The sequence below is a fragment of the Lytechinus pictus genome, chromosome 7 (assembly GCF_037042905.1).
Source record: "Lytechinus pictus isolate F3 Inbred chromosome 7, Lp3.0, whole genome shotgun sequence".
Taxonomy (NCBI): Eukaryota; Metazoa; Echinodermata; class Echinoidea; order Temnopleuroida; family Toxopneustidae; genus Lytechinus; species Lytechinus pictus.
This window is the reverse complement of record NC_087251.1, coordinates 11,868,541-11,889,253: the sequence shown is the minus strand read 5'-3', so window position 1 is coordinate 11,889,253 and position 20,713 is coordinate 11,868,541. Positions and strand designations below refer to the sequence as shown.

Genomic DNA, 20,713 nt, shown 5'->3' with positions numbered 1-20,713 from the left:
ATTCAAGCATCGCGCTGCGTACTAGTAATTGCGCATCAATGTCAATGGCAAAATGCGCATTCTTTTTACTGTGATCATAGTGATGTCATGAATGACTTTCTTTCCAAAAACACTTTAAAAATGCAGGGTTTTGCTTTTTTTTTTAGTTTTAATCTATTAATTTCCCCTATTCTGCAATAATATAAGGATACACTTAAAGAGATCAAATCAATACACCCTGCTTGTTCTTACGAAATACGGGAAATATCTACGTTCTGGTTCCATATATCATTTGGCATCTGGCCTCATGGAATATGGAACCAGAACGTAGATATTTCCTGTATTCCGTGAACAAGCAGGGTGTAACTAATAATACTATGTGTTCCCAATTTATGACTTTACATGTGAAGATTAAAAGCCTACCTCTTTGATGGCAAAGCTGAGTGCTTTGAGTCTATCCTTAGTCCCTCTAGTCAGAGCACGTTTCTCTTTACACAACTGACGCAAGATATCTGACATATTCCTCTTCATGGTCTTCACTCTCATGTTATAGTACATCTTCTTCTTCATTACAGTAGCCTGTTATAAGAAGTCAAATTGAACAACCAACTTTATCAATGTACATCACAAAATAATAAGAATTGTAATAATGTTGTACACCAGGAAGAATTATCATTATACATCCAGCAAATAAACACTGCAAATTCATCATATTTATATTCAATATTCCATACCATGTGACGTCATCGCCTAAATTATACATGGAAGACCATGTGTGAACATATTTTATTATGGCATATTTGTATGATTTATCTGTTCATATTGTTATAAGTGGTATACTATACCTAGTCTATCTAGATGTGCTACTAGACAAGAATGACAAACATCTTATCATATACCTGATTTTTATTCCTGAGCGGAAAATGCAAATTAGAATCTAGCACATGGGCACAAGCAATGGTGTATCTAGGGAAGACGGCACCTAGTGCAAACACTGAAATTGTGCCCCTTCCAACTTTCACGCTAAAGGTTCTTTGGTTTCTTATCAGGATATTTCAAATTATCCCCTTTTTAACATTTTCATTAATTTTGGCCATTTTGGAGCACCTTCCTATGAAAAGGGGCAAGTTCCCACTTCCTTGCCCCCTCACCCCTAGATACGTCACAAGTAGCATTTTCATGAAACATACCCACATAATGAAGCTTAAACTTACCTCTGCCATTTCCCTGAGGCTCTTGTTGCAGACATCATAGGTGTCGAGTCTCTCTAACCAGGGTAGGTGATAGAGGACATGGGTGGAATAGTTGCACAGGTAACATACAGGATTTGGTGCATAGAGTGGGTCCTTTAGACCAAGTATTCTTAACCTTGGTAACCTCACCAGGTGGGTGATGTCCTGTAATATGAGGATAGTACCAGTTATAACTAATAGAGTGACTAAAGAACCATTTCCCATGGTTTATCAAATGTGGAAAGCATAAACATCAAAACTAATATGGTAATTTATCCATCATACAGACTGATAGAAATTGCATCTATATCATATTATGAAGTTTAAAAGAAATTAAGCTGTTGTGGATGTACATGTAGGCAAATATTGCTATTGTTTCAAAGTAATCTTCAAAGCGGAGCCCTATAAAGAGGCTACTTGAAGCAAATTTCCTCTTAATTTGCAAGTTTAGAAAAGGCTACAAATAATCCAACTATATTCACCCTACCTTGAAAGAGCAGATGTTATTTCCAGAAAGGTTGAGATTCTCCAGCTTGTCATGATTATCTAGAGAATGACCTATGGAGGAAATAAAAGGAAAAGGATGGAAAGTTTAAACAAGTGGAATGCCTCTGGCCGTCTCACCTGCATCACGCGATTCAATATAGCAGCAGTGCTGATTTTGAAAACTACTATAACTCGCACAAGATGTTCAGTGATACTCGGTTACTCTTATTTCCACGTTTTATGAACTAGACCAATACACTTATAGAGATACAGTATGATGGCAATTCAACAAATACCCCCAACGTGGCCAAAGTTCTTTGACCTTACATGACCTTTGACCTTGATCATGTGACCTGAAACTCGCACAGGATGTTCAGTGATACTTGACTACTATTATGTCCAAGTTTTATGAACTAGACCAACACACTTTCAAATTTATGGCTGTAATTCAACAAATACCCCAATTTGGCCAAAGTTCATTGACCCTAAATGACCTTTGACCTTGATCATGTGACCTGAAACTTGCACAGGATGTTCAGTAATACTTGATTACTATTATGTCCAAGTTTCATGAATCAGATCCATAAACTTTCAAAGTTATGATGGTAATTCAACAGATACCCCCAATTCGGCCAAAGTTCATTGACCCTAAATGACCTTTGACCTTGGTCATGTGATGTGAAACTCATGCAGGATGTTCAGTGATACTTGATTAACCTTATGTATAAGTTTCATGAACTAGGTCCATATATTTTCTAAGTTATGATGACATTTCAAAAACTTAACCTTAGGTTAAGATTTTGATGTTGATTCCCCCAACATGGTCTAAGTTCATTGACCCTAAATGACCTTTGACCTTGGTCATGTGACATGAAACTCAGGCAGGATGTTCAGTAATACTTGATTAACCTTATGGCCAAGTTTCATGAACTAGGTCCATATACTTTCTAAGTTATGCTGTCATTTCAAAAACTTAACCTCAGGTTAAGATTTGGTGTTGACGCCGCCGCCGCCGTCGGAAAAGCGGCGCCTATAGTCTCACTCTGCTATGCAGGTGAGACAAAAAATGGATTTAAAAACACTGGGTTAGAAGATCAAGAAATAGTTTATATGATTCATTGATTTACAAAAATATTATGAACTTGTCGGACATACCGAGTTCAAGAAAAATTGAATGTGATTAATATCAATTTAATCTGATTCAAATATTTTAAAGAAATATGAAGAACTCACCAAACCTATACATTGCAAAAACCTCTTCACATTAATTTTTTTTTACGGATCAACACTGGACTGATCCTGAACAGACCAGCACATGATTATTCTGAACACCCAAAGCAATCCAGAAAATGCCTCGGATCAAACCAGATAACAACCTTGCAATGCAGTCTTCAAGATCACTCTGCATTTAAAGACTGTTTCAGAATTTAATGAATTGAAACCACAGTAAAAAGCAATCTCCCTCCAGAGGTAAAATTGTGTTTCATTGAAAATTTGTATTAATAGTTGAGGCAAATATGCAGTTACAATTCTACCTAATAATTTCAAAGTGTTCCTGTATCAACAAGAGTGATACAACTCACTGATTCTATGATTGTGAAAATAAGCGAAGCAAATTACTGGATACACTGTTCAGTGGATTGGTTATCAATTTGGGAGATGAGAAGTAGGGGGTTAGCATGATGTTTCAATTATGAGTATCAACCTTTAACAACTCATAAGATTAAATACACTGAAACTAATAACTCCTCTGAGAAAGTTTTTATACTCAAACAAACACACATCTTGCACTAAAATACCAAGAAAGTAACTTGTTAAACACAAGAATTGATTTAAAAAAAACATTCAACTTACCAATCTTTTCAATCTTGTTGTCAGCAAGATTCAGTTCTGACAGAGCAGTCAAACCGTTTAAGCCCTAGAACGAAAATAATGGCACTGCTTTGATACTATTATATAAAGAGAATACTTATGAAATGTGTATGCATATCCATAGACATTGACTGGTGTAAATAGCAATTAAACTTAAAATAAATAAATCAACCTAAAAGAATGTCAAGACAAATCTTAAGAAATAAAATTTACAGAGTGAAGATAAAAGCATACACTTTTTGAAAATTACACATCACGCCCCTCCCCCCTCCCAATGAACAAACAGTGAAAAGTAATACAAGAAATAGGTCCATCAATATTTAACAGCTTTTTAAACCAGATTCTAACACTTCATTCCAAAGTCTATAGTTTGGCTGTAATAATAATCATTAATGTCTTCCTACCATTAGTACCAAGTACCCATTTACTTCAAATGAGCAGAGAGAGTCACCTAATATTTTTTATTTGAAGATGGGCAGTGGGATGAGCTAAGAAAGTCCAATTTGCAACAACAAAAAAAAAATCCCTTCAACTATCTCTTGCTTCTTACCTCAATGTTTGCTATATTATTATGATTGAGCCAGAGGACTTGGAGATGCTTGAGATGAGATAAACTTTCAATGTGCTGCAGTTGATTGTCGTAAAGATACAACTTTTTCAGTCTTGGGCATCCTTTCAAGTCACCAATCGTCTGTTTATCAATAAAAAGCAATAGAAAACAATTACTTGTAAGCTAATCTGTTACATATGTTATTATAAGAATGAAAGTTTGTTCTGGCTAAAATTTAAAGTTATTTGTAATATAATTCTTTTATGAGGAGGCAAGTGAGTGCTATCCATGCATGATCAAGGGGATGTTCAAGGGCCACTGGTGGATTTGAAGTGAGTGATTGTTTTTGCAGCATCAAACAAAGCAAACTGTTGTATATTTATGTGAGAGAATGGGGACAGCAATCAATTTTTTTCCTATAAAATCATCACTGTGAATATGATACTTTAACCCACTGACACCCCAAATTTTTTAACACCAATAAGCATAATGTAAGGTCAACTGGTTAACCTACAACTAAATTCACACCATACCAGCGCTCTGGAACATAAAGTTTAGTGATTAATCATGAAGATTAAATGCGATGAAATGTAAATATCAGTCCAACAATCATTGCTAAGCTTTATCAAACAGGACCCAGGTTCCACTTACAGTGAGCTTGCACTCTGATACCCAGAGTTCTTCAAGCTTGGATGAGTACTGCAGACCATCTATGCAACTTATATCCTGGCCCATTATGATGATGGTGGTGACGTTAGGAAAGAACTTAAGTCCCAACATCCGAGGGTATCCAGAAAAGAAGATCTCCAGAAGTTCCACATGGTCTCCGCCCCCATTCCCAAGTTTACTGTACTTGATTCCATTCACACTACACTGTAGGGATCAACGGCAATTCCAAATCAGAAAAATAATCAACAAACTTAAGATTTACCGTAAGTAACGGGCTATAAACCGCACCAGTGGATTAACCGCACCCCCAACTTTGGACTAAAAGAAAAAGAAAAAAAATTCTTCTCACATTATATTTGAGGTACGAAGAAACAAAAACTAAAACTAAGTTAAAGATTTCAAAGTATCCAAAGAGATTACCGGTATGCGGAAATCTGCTGTTCTTGATCAATTCATCTACAAATGTTTGCAAGAAAGAAAGGTCCCGACAATATTGGCCACTTACACACTCACTCACCTCACAGTCACAGTGTACACACACACAGCACTGCCGTTCTTGTACATTGCAAACTACGATACGGTACCAGTAGTACATCTTATCAAATAATGATCTGTGTCTTTCCCGGCGTAGGAGGAAGAAACATTCACATTTCTTGCATCACAAACTCACAATCACTTTCAGAATTTGTCTAGCATTCGATGTCTTAGCATGAATTTTGGATACGGGATTACAGGAAGGTTCAAGAAACAAAGAAATTTGCATTTTTTACAGTTGTTTTTACGGCTTCGCGCCGTCTCTCTCGTGCGTGGTGTACATGGTATCTTATGAAAAGCAAACGGGAAAGAAAAAATAAGCTGGCGCAAAATGGGACTTTGGAGGGGATCGAGGGTTAAAATGAATAGCGCCAGCTTAAGTTGCACTATGACCACAATACAACGCAAGCTAGCTCAGCTCACTCAACTCTCGATCTTGCGCTCGCTCAGCTGTGACAAAATATTACCGAGTATGCTTGGCGTCTCTTTGAACTTAGCCAGGGAACTTCGCTGCTTTGAATCGAGAATAAAGTCAAAATTAGTGTCATGAAGGTGGGTGCGTTCAGACCGTAATAATCGCTTCTCATTACCCGTGGCTCATACCCCTCTAAACGACATTGCCCTGGGCGGCTACGCCCGGCCACTCGATGTGTTGTGAACTGGCAGACGTCTTACATGTTTTCGGGAGGGGTTACGACGGGCTGACTCAGACCCGTTACCGTGGATAAACCGTACCACCGACTTTTGCTTTTATCCCGCCGAGAAAAAGGTGCGGTTAATAGACCGTTACTTACGGTACATTAAAGGCAATCATGACATGAACCCTTATACAGTGCGCCCCACAAAAAACGAGACCAAGATTTATCGATGATTTATCATAACTTAATCACAAACAAAATAGACAAATGACCTACCGTTGTAAAGCTTAGAATCTCCTCTTTCATCTGATATTACTTAGATTATTTCTCATTCACGCATGAGTGAGCAAAAACAATTTGAATAGGGGATACAAAAAAGTCATTTGGCAGGCTGTATCTGGGTTTCAAAGAGAAAGCCACATTTTCAAAATGTTCAATATCTGCTCTTTAATTTGATACCTCAAGTACAGAAAATGGTCAAGAAATAACAAAGTTCTGGTTATTTGAAATAAGGCTTGAATTTCAATAATTTCATAAAATGAAGAGCTTTTACAGGCTAGCGTTCTAACTCACTCGACACTCCGTTTTGTTGACGATCAGCCATGCACTAAGACTTTTGTTAACCATGCGATAGCTTCTGTGGGAAACCGGTGAAAACATGTTTATTTACTGAAATTATGGAAATACAAGCATTGTTTCGAGGGAACATAACTTTTTTACTTCTTAACCATTATTTGTGATTAAGGTATCAAATAAAAGAGCAGATATTGAACTTTTTAGGCATATAATTTTCTTTTTGAAATTCAGATACCCCCCGCCAAATGAGTTTTTGGTATCCTTCCTTCAAATTGTTTTTGCTCACTCATGCGTGAATGAGGAATAATCTAAGTAATATCAGATGAAAGAAGAGATTCTAAGCTTTATATTGGTAGGTCATTTGTCTATTGTATTTGTGATCAAGTTATGATAAATCATCGCTTAATCTCGGTTTTGTTTTTTCTGGGACGCACTGTATAGCTAATTCATTCAAATTGAAGACGTAGACACATAAAACCCTTTCCTCATATTATTAAATCAAATTACATTTAATTATGGCACTATCCCTGCTCTGAATCACCCAAGTCATGCAGAGAATTCTGGGATTAAATAATGGTAGATTTTCAGTGACTGAGCCATCAAGGATGCAGCAATATTATAGGGATTTTGTTTGCTTAGATTAAGTCCATTACTAACAAAACTTTATTTCAAATGAAATCTCAAGATAAGCAGACTTTTAAATGGGGAGGGGTGGGAATAAAGAGTTTGTTTCTCAAGGAACACACACGTACCAATTCTTTGAGTATATCATCATCCTCTTTGTTGCCAAGAAGCTGTTCCACCCTTGTGATGGGGACTGGCACCGGGCTTTTGTTTTCCGAATCAGACATGACTCAGTCTTTTGTGTTGTCCATCATTTACAATGGTATCCACAGGCAATTTCCATAGTTTTGTCTGTAAATGGAGAAAATAATGTTCAGAGCATCTTTTGATAAATGAAATAATAGATACACAATAACCATTTCATTCAATTGATAACAATTTATTACAAGCCTGAAGAAAAGTCTCAAGACTGAAAAGATGAAATCTCTTGAGATTTAAAATGTTGTCATTGACGGGTAAAATCTATATTTCATTAAAATATACATTCTCAGGTGTAATTCGCTTTAATAGACCATAGATCTTGTTCATTATTGAGATAGATTTGACCAAGAAATTTTTTAAGAATAGAGTTCGAAGAGGCAACACATCTATTCAAGCAGCTATTCATTTCTAAGAACTCAAAACAGAAACTCCAGCAGCAATGTTGACTTTGATGCCTTTTGTCTAGCCATTTGTAGGGAAGATTGAGCAAAGTGCATGCCTGACATACTTCTTGCTAAAAGCTTCAAATGTTGTTCGAATAGAATTGTTTGCTGTTATACCACCTCTACTTAATCATCCTTGATTGAATCAAATTGCAACTTAACTTACTGTAAGACAGTATAGAGGATCTAGATCGGCTGAAGCACACATGCAGCAAATGTCAGATACTCTTTCCTGTTTGGGAGATCTTCTCCAATATCAGAGACTGTGATAAATAAGTTTGATAAAAAGATATCTATTTTCAGAGAGATTTGCCCCAGTTTACTAGGTCCTTACCTAAGTTAGGAACTCCAATTTGCTTACATATTCAGCAACGGATATACCACAAGCCATAGTGAAAAATTGAAATCTGATTTTTATCTCTGAAAATTACTTGTCATTGAGTTCACTCTTGTGTATTGCCAAGTGTCCATATTTCGTGCACTGTCATTTATCTCATATTTGAATTTGTTTAGCATAAACATTTTGTGATTGAATTTTATCCTGATGACTATTTCTACAATGTGTTTGAAGTTTGGAAACCCCATCATACAATAAATAAGTATATTGAGGTGTAGCGTTCAATCTAAATCATGTAAATTTAGATCTAAATAGGAAACCAATCATGAAGCTGTTGTTAAGTCACAGAAATTCCATAATAACACAAAATGTATGTACATGTATGGTGGTGTAGGGGAGACCGGGGTTAGTTGGAACATTTTTGACAGAAATGGCTGTAAAATCCAAATAGATTTTATTCGAGAAACAATCGATACATCAGCTTGAAGCATATATCTCAGGGCTTCAAATGTACCCCATAAAATTTTTAACTCCATCATGGTTACTGAAAAAATCCAACTTGAACAAGACCATCGCAAACGTTCCAACTTACCCCCATATCGGGGTAAGTTGGAACATGGTATGGGGTAAGTTGGAACACTACATGGTCAATTAAGAATTATACTTAAACTACTTAAAACTGTAATATCACATGGTTTAAGGCGACCGCACACCTTACGACTGGTCTGCGACCCGATTTTAGAATAAAATGTAGTAGTATTTGATGCTAATATTTAGACTTGGAATATCTTACTGTGAAATGTTCTAAATCATCGTACGAATACATATGATCAAATTTGTGACTATGCTATCATCCTTCTTAGAATAAAAGCGAATTTGATATCTAGTCGTAATGACGTCATAGCAGTCGTACGATTGGCTACGATTTGAAACTAATTTGGACTTTACTCCAAAATAAGGGCTTGCAATCTTTCAAAATGGTTATAATATTATTATTTCAATTAATTTTAACCTCAAATAAAATGATATGTTCCATTCACATCTTCAAAAAATGAGCAAAATGCGATTTGTTCCAAAATTGGGTCACAGACCAGTCGTAAGGTGTGCGGTCGCCTTTAGCCTATTTGCTTTATCTTATTCAAGTTCAAAATATTAAAGTGTGGATTCATTGAAATTTATGCTTTCTATTATACAGCCACTCACACAAGCAGACTGTGTAGTAGAATTCCGCATATTTGGGTGCATTTGAGTTTACATGCAATTAGGTGTACTCTCAGCAATTTCATGTACTTCTGCATCAAATTTATAAGACAAAAATTAATTGTTTATATTTTTTTCATAATGAATTATGCAAATAAGCATATAAAATTTTTCAGAAATTTGCTTTTTTTGCTATGTTTTTGCCTTTAACTCTATTTATTAAGCTAGTAGTATGCTAATTTTTGGTGAGAGTATCAATTTTCACATTTATAACAAATATCTTTTTTTTTAATTAGTATTTTTGTTTTCCGAACTTTGTTTTTTCCGATGAACTTTGTCAGGAGTCTTTTGCGATCATAAATAGTATAAAATGAATCTATTTGAACCAGCAAAAGTAAATCATACATTTATGACTTTTGGTTGAAAAATTATGATGTTTGATTATGATGTTTAGGGTAAGTTGGAACATGTTCCAACTAGCCCCTTCAACTTTGTTCCAACTAACCCCGGAGGCCCATTTGACATTTATAAGCTTACAGCACAAAAAAGGGACTTCACCATGGCATATTAATAACCTCATTTTGTAGCTTGGTATAAGTGTCTATTATAGTATACCCCCAAACTGGCCAACTTGATCTATAAACTTCTCTGAGATAATCAAACATTTCTGAACGAGAAAAAAATTACTCAGAAGGTCAAAAAACAAAAATTTGTTTCTAACTTCACCAGGCTTGTTGCACATGTGTTGTCTGTAATATGGTGGATGGCTCTTGATAATGACAATAACTTGAGGGCAGTATTGCAGAAATTTATTTAAAGACGTTAAAGAAAATTACAATGTTTCAACTTACCCCATGTTCCAACTAACCCCGGTCTCCCCTAACCTTAATTCACATGTTACCTTATTTTGTGCAAGGTCAGATATCTCATTATTTAATCAATATCTTTAAAAACTGACATTAGCCATTACCAACAGAAAAAGCAACCAAAAATTATTCAGTAGGCCTATAGCATTTTTTCTTGCATTTTGTGAAATAATTGGCAAAACATTGGCAGATTTTTATACCTTTTTTTTGTCTGTTCCAAGAAAATATGAACTTCTCAACAAGCATCAAGAAATCACTTGAGGTCTTCAAACAAATTGTAAAATGTAACACCAACCAATCTTATGGCATTTTATCCTCAATCTAATCTAATTACCATACTTTTCTGCATGAATTCTTGTCTAAAGCTTTGCAAAACGATCATGCACAAATTTAAGGTCCCATTTTTTTATGGCACTTTTTCAGCTGAACGCGCACTTACAAGATATTGTAGTCAATCGCCATATTAACGTTAGTCACAGAATTTTTAGATCACAATACCACCAGTGAAACCCTTGACATAGATCTAGTCCAACTTCATATTTCCTTAGAGAGATTTTTACTCTAGGATCTAGACCAAAAGCTTCGTTCTCTGTTAATTGGTTGTTCCGCTGAACTCCGTTGGCTCCACTCACCAATTACAGAGATCGAAGTTCTAACTCGATCTATACAGGGACTCAATGGCCATATGTTTATGTATAAAGTTCGGATAAACCAGGGAAGTGAGGGTTGCACGACAGCCGAAGTAAGTCACTGTTTCTTTCCCCATTAGGGTGCATATATATGGTGCATTTCAAGCCAAAACAGAATAACAATCTTTATTTTGGTCCAGTTCTTATATATTTTAATGAAATAAAGACAAAAATTGATGAGCCCTGTCGGGGAGATTTTGCACTGTTAACCCCTAATGGCGGCTGCACGATTGCGAGTCATCTGTGTACGGTACGAGGAGAAATAAAATTTAAAACTAGTATGATGGGGTGTCCAAACTTCGCGGACTTTTCAAAAATATTCTTCAGGCTTAGATTTGTTCACAAAATATTCACAATTTATGCAAAACCAATTTAAGAAATAGTTACATTGACAGCAAGATCGTAAACTATAAAATCATTGGCAAAAATGTGAAGTAGGTCAAGGGGTTTCGCCGGTGTCGCGATCTCAAAATTCTATTCCGATCGACGAATGCGCGCTGTGCTGGAAAACCGTTCTGAAAATGTGTGACCTAACTTCGCGGACAAAAGTTTTTGAGGAGATTTAAACAAAAACTCAAGCTCAAAAGGTGAGATACTTATATCAAATTTACGACAAAATGCCATAGAATTAGTCAGTACCACAATGAACTCACATTTTTGATGATATCTGCTTGCAAAAGGATGATATCGTGATGCTTGTTGAGAATATAAAAATTCTTCGGAACGAGCGCTAACGCTGACAAATTTGCCGATCTTTTTTTAGTTTTGGCAATATTTTCATCCTGAAGAAACTTATCCCAAAGGGTAATTTTACGTCGCTTTTCACGTTGATGATGTCAGATTTTAAGGATATTTACTGCCATACAAAAAAGAAATCTTTTTTTTTTTTAATTTAACTCCTCGAAACAGACGGCTGCCAGCTGTCTATCTAGGATCTTGCCTTCCATTTAGTATTCATGTTTTTTTTTATATTTTCATAGAATAACAACTTCTGTCTGAATCATAATAACCATGCACGACTCAGTTATCCACCGTCCACGCCGCACTGACAAAGTGAGAGTCAGAATCCAGAGACTCCGGCAGGCGACATCGCGACAGCTACGTGATGGCCCATCGAACGACGAGTCCAATAGACGCCAGGCCCACCGGCCTACGGAAGTGGACAGTATCGCTGGCCTCAAGCGCTCAATTACATGAAGTTATCTCGCCTATCCAGACAATATGTTCTACCCCAAAATATGAACTATATGCGAAACATTTATACATATATACACAAGTTAAAATACTAACATATGAATTAACAATCACTCTGAAAAGTCAGATTTAGTTGTGTTCTCACCTCTGCTCCGTCTGACCTCCGATATCCCCAGTTCTTCAAGTTGATCCGACGACAATTAGCTGACGAATCTGATTGGCTAATAGTGATCACATGGCCACAGTTACTATAGCAGAGTGAAGCTTTAATTCCATATATCCCTGTACAGTCGACAGGGAGAGCCGGTTATTCACAAAGTTTACACTTTTCACTCTTTTTACCAAAAATAAGCAATAGTAGATCCTCAGATTCTGCCAGATACCTGTGTGCATTCTCTTCCAAGATTTAGCTACCACGGAAATGGGGGAGTGGGGGCTTAATGGGGGCATAAGTTCATTTAATTCAGTACCCCTTTTTTTCATTAAAGACCTAAAAATGTGATTAGGCCTATTTGTGGGGGTTTTTTTGCACGGTCAGCCCGGCCCCTAAAGTTAAACGCTTCCAAAACCTTTCAACGGTCCCTGCCTCCCCTCTATTTTCTTCTGTTTTGGTCATAATTATATTTTGCCAAATCTGTTGGTTATCTCGATTCCGAATCAGCTAAAACCGTACCAGCGAGCGTAGCGAGCGAGGAAACTTAAAGCATCCTTCAAAAGAAAGAGTTAAGGAAGTTTACCCTAACGAGAGAACAGAAAAAATATTTAGATGAAAATCAATCAAAGAAAAGGAGAGCTAGTGATTAAAAAAATCAATTATGATGTTATATATATATATATATAAATTAGACATTCTAAGCACTTTCGGTAATCATGAAAAGCATGGATATCCAACTAAACATTTCATGCGAGAGTAATGAGCGAGATGAAAATAAGTGATATACCGAATTAAAAAGGGAACACTAATTCATGAAGAGAATACGTATTCGTTTTTTATATTCAGTAATTTTTTAGTAATGAAAACTCGATTCGCGAGCAAAATGATTTGTGCTTATTGACTTTAAAATGGGATATTCAAAGCTCCATGTAACCATGGACCTAACCCTTGTGAGCAGATTATTTTCTTGTACAGGGAATGCAAGCGCAAAGCGCAAGCAAAATTTTCATTTTTATGGACCCGATTTTTTATTTTCCTATTATTCCCCTTCTTTTATTCACATTTCTTCTTTTTTGTTTTATCTTGCTCTAATTTTTCTCTTCCCTTTTTTCCAATTTTTTTTATTCTTCGCGTAGCGCGAAACCCGCGGCGGTTGGGATCCAGGGAGCAAAGCCCCTGGCAGCTTCAGAATTCTGATATTTCCAGAGGGTATTTCGTAAAAAAAATATTTATTCGAAATCAACATTCTAAAATCGTCAAGTTAATCGCATTATTTTTTGTTAAGATATAATACCAGGCAACAACCAATAACCATTTTTTTTTTCTTTTAGATCTATATAAAAAAAAATTAAATATCACTAAATGATGTACTAGCTATATATGTAAACCTAAAGTGCAATAATTAATCGTGCACTATAATAATATTAATATTTCTTATTCTATTAATTCGCAAGTAGGCCTATTTATTAATTTTATATATTTTTTCTATATTCTGCGAAATTTGTATGCAATAAACCGAATTGAATTTGAATGTGGGAAATGAGGAAATGCGAGCTTATATAGCCTTGCGCAAAGAGTGAGCTTGGAAAGTTGCGCGCATTTTCTTTATTTTGTGTTTCCAGTCTTTTCACTACTATTCGTTATTTCTCTTATAACATTTGCATTATGAAGGGTAACAAACAAATTCCCGAATTACATAATGGAGGTATTTGATCTAAACCTCCTTCATGTTGGTGCGAAAAAACTGTTTTTTGGGGGGGAGGGGGGGGGGGCTTGTCAATTGTTTTTATTAACAAAATCGTAGAAACGAGTTTAAACCTTGTGTACTATTTTCCATAGCAAACATTGTTATTTTTCGCTATTCTTTATAAGTAACATTTTTTGTTTCAGCAGTTCAGTAGGCCTATACACTTGTTATCGTTTATCCTTTTCCTTTCCTCTTTTCTTTTTTCTTTTTTCTTTCTTCTTTCTTTATTCCTTCCTTTCTCCTTTCTTTCTTTCTTTTTTCTTCTTCCTCTCTCTTTCTTTTTTAGGGGGGACTGTCCCCCACCTGAAATTTAGGGAGGACGAGCCCCCCCCCCCCGCTTCCGCCACCTATATGTACGAAGGCGATAGATTTTAGATGATTCGAAAGTCCGCTCCCCATCGTCCCACTTTCAGTGGTATATCATTTTCATCTTAGACTCTCTTTTATCCAAATATTAATTATGCACTGTCTTACCCATGGAGCTATTAATATCTCTATGGTCTTACCTGTACATGATAGGTACTGACATATGCGTAACAAATAAAACAGTGAGAATAATATTAACATTTTCCGAAAAACTCAAAAGAAATCTGAAGTTTTCTTTGATTCAACAAAAGAATAAAATATTTTGCACACAGGGGCGTCGATCCATTTTTCAGATTGGGGGGGGGGGGCAAAATCATGAATCAACGTTCCAAAGGCGCGTGATCACACAAAACAAACAAACTCACCCACCCATCCACACACACACACACGCACACATAGACATATATATATATATATATAATATAATGTATATATATATATACATACATATCTCACCAACAAATTAATGCGAGCGCGAAACGCGAGCTGAAATTTTTCGTATACTGACCCGAAAACAGGAAAAAATGGACCTATTTAGGATTGTTTGTAGTAACTAAAGAGGAGGATACATATCTCACTACACAGATAGCGAGCTGAAATTTCTTTATATTCTGACCTGAAAGCTTTATATTCTAAGCATTTTTTGGTACCAATGATTAAGATGGGTATCTAAAAGAACAAGATATGCGAGCGCAAAGCACGCGAGCTGAAAATTTTGATATTTCGATTTAAAAAACATTGACAGTTTAATGGACGTTTTTGATAAAGAACAAAGTATAATTATATCCAACAAAAGATTATATTGCAAATCGAAGCGGGAATTCTTTTGAGGTTTAGAACTGAAAACGGGACATTCTATTCATTTATTTAATCATGAAAAGTATTGGTTTTTGCTAGAGAAATGATGTGAGCGCGAAGCTCGATCTGAAGAATTGTATATTCCAATCTTAAAAGTGGTCATTTTGAGCACGATTTTAAATAAAGAAGGAGTTGTCTATCTCAATCTTGCTTGTCGATTTATGTGCAACATTACAATCTTATTTTATTTTTGCACATCCGGAATTATTGGGAGGGGGCAAAACGATATGTCCCCCCCAGTGGCGTACCTGGGATTTTTCACAGGGGGGGGGGCAAAACCGTCCGCCAAAAAATTTGACAAGCAAAAAAAAAAAAAAAAAAAAAAAAAAGGTCTTCAATCACAAATGAAGGATTTCGTACCAGAAAAAAATTTGACAAGCAAAAAAAAAAAAAAAAAGGTCTTCAAGCTCGTCAGGGGGGGGGGGGCAATAAAGGTCTTCAAGCTCGTCAGGGGGGGCAGGGATACGTCCTTTGCATGGGTTGTGGCTCGTCAGGGGGGGCAGACTGCCCCCTCTGCCCCCCCGTAGGTACGCTAGTGGTCCCCCCCCCCAATATTTTCATTGTTGGGGCGATCGAATGACACAAATATTGTTATCTGTGAATTTTTTTTCACTTAGTTTGAAGGGGGATCTGTATCATCTGTGGCATTACGGGTCTAACATTATTTAGGGGGGCAGATATGGTATAAAAGGCAAAATGTATAATTAAAAAAAAAGGCTGCAAGCGAAAAGGCTGCATGTGAGCGAGCAAAAAAATTGACAATTTTAATACAAAATTTAATTTTTAGATAGATTTTGGCATGATATTTTAAAATATATATCTTATTTCACCCTTTTCACTTTCATTTCTTTATTTTCTCCTTTCTTTGTCGAGAAATTCTCTTGGGGATCCATGGCCTCCCAACTCCACGTCTGGCAGTGGGGGAGGCGGGTAGTTCTTAAGACCAAATTTCAAATATGATGTATATAACTATCTTGTTTTCTACAAAACTAAACACTTATTAGTTATGTATTCGTAATGAAAAATATTATATTTTTTAAATCTTTGTATGTGCATTTATTTATGCGAATAAAAAAGACTTTGAATTGAATTGAATAAATAATGCGAGTGCGAAGCGCCAGCTCAAAATTTTGAAGAAAAAAAATGACATGAAAATGAGTGCATTATTAGGACTCTTATCAGTTTTCATTGTTAATAATATCCCTTTTAACCATGCACTCTTCGAAATTTCACTTATTGTATATAATGTTAGCTGTTAGTTTTTTTTCTACAAGACTAGGTATAGACTTAGGCCCTATATCAATAATGCGGGCGCGATGGGCGAGCTAAAAATTTTGAAAAAATGACCTGAAAACTTTTCAGTGGACCGTTTTGAGGACTTTCATCGGTTTTTATGACTATATCTATTAATACACTCTTTTAGATGTCAATTCTCATTTCATTTGTATTTTCTTCCAGAGGCGGCGGAACATCACGATCGGACAAAGAAAGTGGAGGGGCACCTTTTGTCTGCCAAACAATAGGTGCCCCTCCACTTTCATTGTATGAGCCTGACGTTCCGCCGCCTCTGTTTTCTTCTCTTATTTAACTTGAATAAGGAAAACTAAAAAAAAAATGAAGTGATATTTCAAATGATGATAAAAATAATAAAGGGGGCACACCACATGCGATTGGTTGCGTGAAGGAGAAAATTTTAAAGAAAATGCAAGTATAATAGCATTATCATGTTCATGAACACGTTATTCTATTTCATCCTGGATTTTCTTTTTCGCTCTCTTCTCCATGCATCTGTTAACAGTGTCCGAAAGAAATTTAACATAAGAAAATTATGAGCAAAACAATATCAATGGTCATTATGCGTAAATACGATAACCTTCGCTAACATAATTGTGATAATCATCATAATTATCATTGATATCATGATTATAATTATAATAAAAATGATGATAATGATAGTAATAATGATGATAACAATTATTATGATTTAATATAACTTGTCATTATGATTCATCACTAAAAATATAAATGTTCGACCTCAAGTTATTGGGGGATGATTACACAGGCCATCCCCCTACCTAGATTATTAGAATAAGGAAGAATAAGGTAGAATTAAGTTCAGTTTCTTGACGCAGGATCTTCTGTTCTTTTATGTCCAGCTCCTGGTTAACAGTGACGTCCTCCCATCTCCCCGGGATCGTCCTGAATGGGTCTTTCAAGAAATTTCAGTGGCAATTCAGAGCAAATTATTTATTTAGGTCAGGATGATTATCAGCGGCATGCAATATTTCGAATTCAATCCGCGTTTTGTTCTAGGTATAGACTGTGCTTCAACATTATTGGTCTGAATAGTCCATCTCTTTTCTCGTGACCTGAATAACTTTTTATTGATGTTTAGGAGACACAAAGCCGTGACCATAGCAACCCTAATTATAATATGAATCATTTTCGCTGAGGCTCTCGCTGAAGCGCCTGCTTACCATTTAGAAATACAAATCGTTCGCTGTAAATAATGTAGTTTCCCGCGGGGTTTCCCGTTTCGATGAATATTTTTCAAAAGTTTTTGTTATGACTACACGGGTTAAGTAATTACTAAGCTAGCTTTATTATTTCAATTCAATTTTTATGTTATAGATGAAAAATATCAAAATTATACAAAACGTAATGGGTTACAAACAAAAACAACACACATCGCTTCCGCGTGAAATAGTTCCGTATAAATATGTGCAAATGGCGACCAGTTATTATTTCACGAAAAAGTAGGAATAGGAAGGTAAGAAAGATATGTTAACATTGGTATTTTATCATAAAGCTGTTCATTTTAAGATTCTGGTAGGAAAATTTATGTCAGTGGTAACCAATGGTTTTTGTTTGTCTCTTTGATAATTTATAGGCTTAGAAATCGGTGATTTGTTTTGATCATTTTATTAATGATTGCGATGACGTGTGTTGAATGTCCGTGGCCCGGGCCTTCTGCGGCCTGCGGGTAACGACCGAGCAGAGGCCTAGCCTGGACCCGCGGTGGCCGGTGGCTGGTTGGTCTTTGGTTAGCCGCTGCCGCCGCTGGCATGACCTTAGGCTTAGGCTTAGTCTTGAGCCTGAGGGATGTTGAGGACTCCATGATGATGTTTTATTAATATTTTGACATATATGGTTGGAACTACCCCATATCGACCACCTAATCTTCTAAGCATCGTATCTGCGAAAATATTCATCAATTTTACCCAGTTTTCGTCTCATTTGTGCAGAAAATTGGGTGCTAATGCAGTTTCGCACCGGCCGATTACCAGCATACCTCATCACCATTACCAATACTTGTTCCCAAATGTCATGACAATTCTCTAAGTCACATTTCGAGGTCAACATACCCACCTCTTTTCCAAATATCGCGATCGGGAACGGCTGTATTTCAGCTTTGATCTCGATGTCGTTCGAATCCTCAGACATCACTTCGCGGATCGGTTGGATTCGCCGTAAATAATGTTGATATGGACTGAAGTTATGCGACCAAAAGATTCGCCTGCAGCATGCTGGCAGTTTGTTCGCCACATGTTTGCATGATTTGGTTGCTAACTTCAGTCCATATCTATCAACATTACGGCGATTCCAAGTGATCCGCGAACATGGCGAAGTGATGTCTGAGGATTCGAACACGACATCGAGATCAAAGCTGAAATACAGCCGTTCCCGATCGCGATATTTGGAAAAGAGGTGAGTATATTGACCTCGAAATGTGACTGAAAGACTTTTCATGACATTTGGGAACAAGTATTGGTGATGAGTTATGCTGGTAATCGGCCGGTGCGAAACTGCATTAGCGCCGAAAATTGAGCAGATCAGATTCTAGACAGGAATAACCGTCGTTTCTGGGGATTTATTCAACAATTTCTGACATTTTACTGTAATCCCCATTTACCGACGGTAGGGTGTACGTGTGGGCTCGCATGTGTTCTCATTCCCTCCCTTTTGTCAATTCACAGTCCAAAGTTTGATGTAATTTTACACATCGAATTTACAATCTAAGGATGTATAAACAACAAACTTTTAGACCTTGATATTCGAATGTTTAAATACTTTAAACGATATAGATGAAAAAGGCATGAAAAATATACTTTACCGATGTTTAATTGGGTTGAACACGATAAAAATGGTCAAAATGGCAGCCAAACTATAAAATATTTACAAACGAACGTCAACAATCACGAATGTGATATCGATATTGCTTTCGATATTATACGATCTGCTCCATATGCGAACGAAACCGAAGATAAACGATACTAGTTATACTAGTACTAGTACTAGTTATAATCGCGATATATCGATTCGAGACATTAAGTTAATAACGATAATGACGTCATTCAAGATGGCAACTTGCAAGAAAAACGGTCAGGTCAGGTGAAAATGTCTTAGATGACAGATTTCTCAATCATCCAGAGGATTTTTTTCAATAACTCCGGCCCAAGGTATGCAATTACTTAAGTTATTTATATTTCCCTGATAATGGAAACCATGAAACTTTCAATTTTGCTTAAAAAACAGTTTTAAATCGCGATCTATATAACGCTAGTTCACTATACGTTGGCTGTAGGTACGGGGCCCCATCCCCTTCAGTCTATGTATGGTGAGTGGAGCCAACGTAGTTCAGCGGAACAACCAAAATACAGAGACTGAAGCTTTTGGTCTAATCAGATTCCCATGTTTCGCTCGGCGACTCCGATTCAATCCGCGTATATATCGACGAACAACGAATACGACAATTTTACATTTGCTCATTTGCACCCGTCTTTTGAAACCGACCACCCGCGATACGCTAAGTTTACGGCCGATTCTTGTCGCGGTGGCGAAATATTTTCACTCTTCAAAATCAGTTCTTTAATATATGTCAACATGCTAAATTATCGTCTCACTACTTCCATTGCGAGCTCTGGCACATGATTCGACGATTGACGACGGATATTTGTTCTAAAGCCGTTTCCTATCGGATTTCTTTGTTTTTCAGTGGGGTTTGGGTCTGGTCAATACAATTTTGATTAGGCCTAGGCCTAATTCTACTTAATTTTTACTTTTTGTTGCTTCTTTTTTTCTCGTAAAATCGATTCTTACCGTTTCTATGGACACTGAGCCTACTCTCCCGCGAGTATCGTTTGTAATACGCAATAATTTTAACGCGCGCAAGGTGGTCGGTTTCAAAAGAGGTGGTCGATATGTGGTAGTCTCATCATACTTCTTCATCATGGAGTCTTGAACCGCCGGTCATATATGTATAAGAGACTGACCAAAACAGAGATGGATTTCCCTAGGACTAGGTCAGGAGTAGGAAATCCATCTTTTAAGTTTTAATATAAAAATCACGTATTTGACGTAAATTGTGATTTTACTTTTTAGTAATCTCTACGCCTAATCACAATTTTAATGCGTAGGAAGGTTTACAAAAATGGTAAATAAATATGTAAAAAAAATGAAGGTTTCTTACCAGACCGATAGGCCGATCTCGTGTAGAT

The 20,713-nt window shown here is 36.4% G+C and overlaps 2 protein-coding genes across 9 annotated transcripts in view; one reads left to right on the top strand and one right to left on the bottom strand.

Moving 5' to 3' along the window:
* LOC129264955 (leucine-rich repeat-containing protein 9-like) overlaps nucleotides 1-12,350 on the bottom strand; it is a 43,768-nt gene extending 31,418 nt beyond the window's left edge. For 2 of the 8 annotated variants that reach the window (XM_054902924.2, XM_064101940.1), the window contains exons 1-8: nucleotides 12,236-12,297; nucleotides 7,289-7,451; nucleotides 4,771-4,992; nucleotides 4,120-4,260; nucleotides 3,552-3,615; nucleotides 1,699-1,769; nucleotides 1,194-1,376; nucleotides 403-558 (exon numbers count right to left, since the gene is read on the bottom strand). In XM_054902924.2, coding sequence (XP_054758899.2) covers nucleotides 403-558; nucleotides 1,194-1,376; nucleotides 1,699-1,769; nucleotides 3,552-3,615; nucleotides 4,120-4,260; nucleotides 4,771-4,992; nucleotides 7,289-7,387 — 936 coding nt within the window. In that variant the 5' untranslated portion in view covers nucleotides 7,388-7,451; nucleotides 12,236-12,297. Of the gene's footprint in view, nucleotides 1-402; nucleotides 559-1,193; nucleotides 1,377-1,698; nucleotides 1,770-3,551; nucleotides 3,616-4,119; nucleotides 4,261-4,770; nucleotides 4,993-7,288; nucleotides 7,452-7,970; nucleotides 8,068-12,186 lie in introns of all 8 variants that reach the window. The other 6 variants (XM_054902925.2, XM_064101941.1, XM_054902923.2 and 3 more) reach the window with 5 other exon arrangements.
* Nucleotides 12,351-17,934: 5,584 nt separating this feature from the next.
* The window catches only part of LOC129264956 (cyclin-dependent kinase-like 1), a 29,676-nt gene continuing 26,897 nt past the window's right edge, over nucleotides 17,935-20,713 (top strand). Inside the window, exon 1 of the mRNA XM_064101936.1 lies at nucleotides 17,935-17,985. The gene's annotated coding sequence lies outside the window, so the exon portion shown is untranslated. The remainder of the gene's footprint in view (nucleotides 17,986-20,713) is intronic.